The sequence below is a fragment of the Fragaria vesca genome, unplaced genomic scaffold, assembly GCF_000184155.1.
Source record: "Fragaria vesca subsp. vesca unplaced genomic scaffold, FraVesHawaii_1.0 scf0513160_u, whole genome shotgun sequence".
Lineage (NCBI taxonomy): Eukaryota > Viridiplantae > Streptophyta > Magnoliopsida > Rosales > Rosaceae > Fragaria > Fragaria vesca.
The window spans coordinates 875,577-881,950 of NW_004443448.1; the positions used below are offsets into that span (position 1 = coordinate 875,577).

The window sequence follows — 6,374 nt, forward strand, 5'->3', positions numbered from 1 at the left end:
GTGCAGATCAGCTACACTACTACCAAAACTATATATGAGATGAGATCAATATCGACACTAGGATATCGCATTTTTCAGGATCAAGTTAGCGTCTTTTAACTTCTCCTAGATTGGACAATGAAGTTTTGATACAGAGTTTAGTCCCAGCCAAGCCATGCAACCAGTTCAAGCAAAAAAACCATCATAGCACAAGAAAACAGAAACAAAACTAAATACTACAAAACATTGTAAATAGATGAACATTTCAGATGTTATAAAATTCTCAAGGTGTATCTAATTAAAGTCGCATAAACCTCAGTAAATTACATGCAACCAAATCCTGTCTGGCAGCTTATTTGGTAGACCCAGTAACCTTGCCGAGGCTTTGAACCCTCCGCCCTAGCCCGGCCTCATGCCCTATAGGCCGGGCAGAGATGGGCTTTTCTATGGGCCGGGCCGGGTGGCGGCTTTGACCCTTCAGACCAACGGGCCGCCCACTGACTTTTAGGCCCGCGGACCAAATGATGACCTCTAACCTTGCCTTCATTCATTTGTCCACACCCAAGAGGAGTTGTCAGACCATAGACCGTTCATGTTGATTCTAGAACTTTGTCATAGGGAGACAGATCAGACCCAGCTGAAAGCATATAGTCTCTAATCTGTTTATACTCGGCAGCAAGAACCTTATCCTTCGGGCAGTCATGTGTGCTGTGATCATCAAAGCTATTACAGATGGTACAATACTTCGCCTTGAGCTTTGGCATGCTTCGACGACAAAATGAACAAACCCACTTATCCTCGTTAAATAAGTTACCACAACTACAAACTAACTCATAGCCAACACGGTCAAAAGCTGCACCCTGTGGGATATAGTGGAAGTAAGGACAATTAGTAGGGTGGTGAACCTTGTAACAAACCCTACAAGGCGCGTAAGGGCAATAAGAATAAGCGGGGTGCTCCTTAGAACACTCATTGCAAGGCACACTTGGTAATTCTTCTCTAATGTCAGGCACCACTAGTTTTTCTCTCCTGACCTGGAACTGTAGCCAGAAAGAGTATACATGATCGGTTGTTTGGAGTTCACCTTAAAATAATCCAAATCGCAAGGCATACATGGTCTTTCTTCTCTATAGTCAGGTGCCACTGGTTCTCCGGACCTGGAACTATAGCCAGCAGGAGTATGCATGACTGTTTGTTTGGAGTTCACCTTAGAATAATCCTCATTGTTAGGTCCTTTATTCATAGAAGCATCTCGACCAGCCAGCCATAAAAGGCCTGCTCTTTCTGATAGATAGACGCCGCAGGAACTGAACGGTTTCCTTATTGTATTAGGAGAAGAGGTGCCGAGAGTCTCAAACAAGTGGTTAAGCTTTCTTACATCTCTGGGTGCAGCCATACTTGTTGAAAGATAAACTTAGATAGAAGAGAGAGTTGAATGTCCTAGACAGAATTCTTAGATGTTATATAACTCATTGATAGCAGCCTCTATTTATAGAAGACAATTTGCTTGTGTTTGATTCCAAATCTTTTTAAAGGAAAGTTTCTTTTAGGATTAGGTTTTGTTTTCCTTTCCTTTTTTTTTTTTAAGGGAGTCCTAGGATTAATTTATTGATTGATGGGGGAGTCTTTGATTTTCCCTCATTATAAGCTGCAAAATTCGTGCTCTATGATTAGAGCTTTGGTCGAGATTAATTCCCGGTGATACAAAATAAGCTGCAGTATTAAATAGATGTATTTTTTTTTTTAAAAGGGGTTTTGGAACCTAGCCTACCTGGGAGGCTCAGCTCCACGCCCGTTATTATTAATAGAATTGTGATGACGCGAGGGGGACATAAAACCTCTACCTCGATCAACACTAGCAGCATTACAAAGATCTTCATAAAGTAAGTCCTTAATAAAATCCGGAGGGTCCCCTAGGCACCCCTCCAACTCAAAATCAAGACTAGCAAAATGTGCTAACCTATGAGCAACATTATTTGCTTCTCTAAAGACATGCCGAAAAATAATGAAATCAAAGTAACTCATATAAGCTCGACAATCCTCTATAATTCGGCTAACCTCAACGTGAATCGCGCCCTGTTGTTGCATTGCTACCACAAGAACTGAGCAGTCACTCTCAATCACCACCTCCTTCCACCCATGTCGCATAGCTAAACACATACCCAGCCTACATGCCTCGGCCTCGGCTTGTAAAGGAGAGTGCAAAGAAGGAAGCTTCACAGCTTGTGCCCCAACAAACATACCCTCCTCATTTCGTACGACTACCGCAGCCCCACCCTCACCATTGCTGCTAAAAGCCCCATCACAATTAATTTTAAGTCATACAGGTGGAGGGAACTCCCATTTTGCAGCAGCCCTACTTTTCCTCCCATTTGAATTTCCTGGATTAGCTTGATGATATTCTTCTAGAAGCTTAAGAGACCATCTCACTGTGTGAGCCGGATCAAATTGGGCCTCCTTCCAAAGAATATTGTTTCGCCCAGTCCAAATCGCCCACAAAAGCATAACAAAGACCTCCAGCTGAGACTTCTGCAATGTCTCCATCATAATCTCAAACCAGTCAGACTTGGAGTTAGCTTCCTGGTTCCTAGCCCGTAAACCCAAAGGACTGCACAGCCACATGCAAGCAATTACTTGACAGTCCTTAAACACATGCATAGACGTCTCTTGGGCACACCTACAAAACAAACAACTTTGGTCCTCCAATGCAATGCGATGCGCCAGAGCAGACCTTGTTGAAGAAGAGTCCTTGAGTAACCTCCATATAAAGCACTTGATCTTCGGCTGCACCTTGACCTTCCAAACAGCCTTCCATTTGTCGCAGGAATTCCTGGGAGCAGAAGTCGACGCCTGTTGCTGACTGACCAAAGCACATCTAGCAGTATAATAACCACGCCTCACAGTATAGAGGCCATGTTTGTCATAATGCCAGATTAACTGATCATCCGGATTCCGAAAACTTAACGAGATTACCTCCACTTCGTCCTCGAAAAACAACTCATTTAACCAATCCACCATCCATACCCTAGTATCAGGATCAATCAGGTCAGCTACTTTGAGGTCCTCTAACCCCTCCATAACCGTAGAATAAGTCTTAAAAGTACAAGGTCTTAGGATCCAAGGATCATGCCAAACTGATATGCTCTCCCCATTACCGACGTGGTACCGAATTCCTTTCCTCAATAAGTCCCTCCCCTTTAAAAGACTACGCCACACATAAGAAGCATCCGAACCCATTTCCGCTTTGAGAAAATGACCTGATGGGAAGTATTTAGCCTTGAGAGTTCTCGTAACGAGAGAGTCTAGACTATTTATTATGCGCCAACCTTTCTTCGCCAAGAGAGCTTGGTTAAAGAGCTCCATGTTCCTGAAACCCAAACCCCCTTCATTTTTGGGAGCACACATTTTATCCCAAGCCACCCAATGTATCTTCCTTCCCCTATCCGAGTCACCCCACCAGAACTCCGCCATGCATCGATGCATCTCATTGCAAATATGTTTCAGTACCTCCAAAACACTCATCACATACGTGGGCACTGATTGAACCACAGCCTTAATCATTACCTCTTTCTTTGCTGCACTTAAAGTTTTATCCTTCCAATTCTTCATCTTGTCTCTGGTCTTATCCATGATATATTGAAAAGATTCCTTTTTGGAATAGCTCAACTCCGTTGGAAGACCAAGATACTTATCATGCTTGTCCACCCTTTCAACTCCCAATAAACTCGCCAACCGATCCTGAGCCTCCCTCGCCACATTTCTTGAGAAAGATATGCTACTCTTCTGAAAGTGAACCTGCTGCCCCAAAGCTTCCTCATAAACTTGAAGAATATGTTTTAACCTGTACCACTCCACTACCTCCGCTCTTAAGAAGATGAATGAGTCATCTGCAAAGAATAGATGGTTAATAGAAGGAGCCCCTGTAGCGATGGAAACACCATGTATACCACCTCTCATCTCTGCGTATGTTAACATCCTTGAAAGCCCCTTAGCACATAACAAGAACAAATAGGGAGAAATGGAGTCCCCTTGCCGCAACCCTCTAGTTGGAGTATGGTTTCCTCGAGGCTCACCATTTAAAATAAAAGAATAAGAAACCGTTTTGATGCACCTCATCACCCAACCAATCCAAACACCATGAAAACCCATACTCCGCATCACTTCTTCAAGAAAGCCCCACTTGACCCTATCATAAGCCTTACTCATGTCAAGCTTTAACACACCAAAATCATTACCCCCGCCATACATCCTCTTCAAGTGGTGAGAGATTTCAAAAGCCAGAATAGAGTTGTTAGAGATATGCCTTCTGGGAACAAAAGCCGACTGATTTGGAGCAATTACCGATTTGAGAATCGGTTTCAACCTGTTAGCCAATACCTTTGAACCTAACTTGTATAGAACATTACACAAACTAATCGGACGTAGTTGGGTAATATGCTCCACAACTTTCACCTTCGGGATCATAGTGACATAAGTACCATTAACCTGCCTTATGAGCTCATCCGAGTTCATAAAAATCCACACTGCTGTCGTAACATCCTTCCCCACAATATGCCAATATTTTTGATAAAAGATAGGAGAAAAACCATTTGGACCCGGCGCCTTCAAAGGGTGCATTTGCTTTAACGCTTTTAGCACTTCTTCTTCTGTGAAAGCCCTTGTCAACTCATTATTCATATCTTGCGAAACCACCGTCGGGAACAAACACGTGAACAGATCAACATTTCTAGGGTTACAGGAAGTGAACAACTGCCCATAGTAATGTAAAACAATATCTTGCACTTCAGCCTCAGCTGTACACCACACCCCCGCCTCATTGAACAACCCTTTATCTCATTCCTCCGTCTTCTATTGTCTGCTTTCTGGTGGAAATATCTAGTGTTGAGGTCACCTTCCGTGAGCCACATGATCCTAGCTCGCTGCTTCCAATAATTATGCTCGTGTTCCATAAGTTCATTCAACCGCTTTTCTAGCTGCACTCTTTCTTGATCACTCCAACCTAGCCGAGCTCTATCATAATACACCGCTAGTCTGCCCCGAGTCTTTTCTATCTCTTTTTTTAAACTGCCGAACTTTCTATTACTCCAATCCCACAGAGCGCGTCGAGTCCGATCAATCTTATGACAGACCGCCTGGAACAGATCCCCACCGCTGTATTGAACCCTCCCATTCCTAACCACATCAATGCACTCCGCATCTCTTAACCAAAACTCCTCAATATGAAATCGCTTTCTCTTCACCCTCCTAATAACTCGGGTCGTTAAAATCTCTATACCCAATGGAACATGATCGGATCTAGAAGGTTTCATATGAGTCACTCTTGAGGCCGAAAACACCTCCTTCCATTCCTTGTTTGCCACAAAACGGTCCAGTCTGGTCTTGACAAGCTCTCCTGCCCTCTTACCCTTCCAAGTGAATACCGGACCCGAGAAGTTTAAATCTATTAGACCACAATCATCTAGACATTTTTGAAACGCCTCCATCTGCTCAAAATCTCTTGGAGGCCCACCTTCCTTCTCCGAAGACCTAAGGATCTCATTGAAGTCTCCCCCGAGTAACCATAGGCCTGTACCACCCTGAGCCAAAGACCTTATTAAGTCCCACGTCCAATATCTTTCCTCCACCTTTGAAAACCCATAAACACCAGTAAACCTCCAAAAACAAGGACCAACACCCTCAATCACCGTGTATATATGATTAAGGGAATAAGACATAACGCTCAACTTAAAACTCTCCTGCCACAGAACACAAAGACCCCCAGCTCTACAAACCCTTCCTGCATCATTCCTTCGAATCACACAATCAACTGCAAAAGCATTCTTAAAACCAATCTGCCTTCGTAAACTTTCCACTTCATTCTTCAAACACCTCGTCTCACACAAGAAAACAACGTCGGGATGAATTAGGGTTACCCTTTAAGTCCAATTACTGTCCAAGGGTTCCCGATCTCTTGACAGTTCCAGCTTAAAGCATTCATTTCTCGTGATGGGTCGAAGCTGGACCCATCACGGAGGGACGATTCAGAGCACGTCCTTGGCTCTTCTTTGGAGAAATCTCAGCAACCACACCCCTTTTAACAGCAAAACCCCCCTTCACGCCCTTACCAGCAGGCTGCCCCTCTTTCTTCCCATTATTCATTTTGGACTTGCCACGTTTGACCGGACTTGAAGAAGTGGCCACATTTAGGTCCAAGCCCAAAACAATTTTATCCACCTTTTGTAAACTCTATTGCATAGTTTGCCCTCCTGTACTACTCCCAAGGCCCAAAAAAATAGCCGCATATGAAGATTCAATCCTACTACAACGCCCAGCCCCCCTGTAATCCACACTAGACACCTGTACTTGGGACTGATCTAGACAATTTAAAACACCCCCAATAACTCCACCTTCCTTTA

General features: G+C 43.8%; 1 protein-coding gene across 1 annotated transcript; it reads right to left on the reverse strand.

Moving 5' to 3' along the window:
• Positions 1-2,298: 2,298 nt before the first annotated feature.
• Positions 2,299-6,117, reverse strand: LOC101298860. Its single transcript, XM_004310153.1, has 3 exons — positions 5,982-6,117; positions 4,871-5,755; positions 2,299-4,772 (listed from the first exon to the last, which is right to left on the reverse strand). Exons 1-3 carry the CDS (start codon positions 6,115-6,117, stop codon positions 2,299-2,301), a joined length of 3,495 nt encoding a protein of 1,164 aa, XP_004310201.1.
• Between the last annotated feature and the right edge of the window lie 257 nt (positions 6,118-6,374).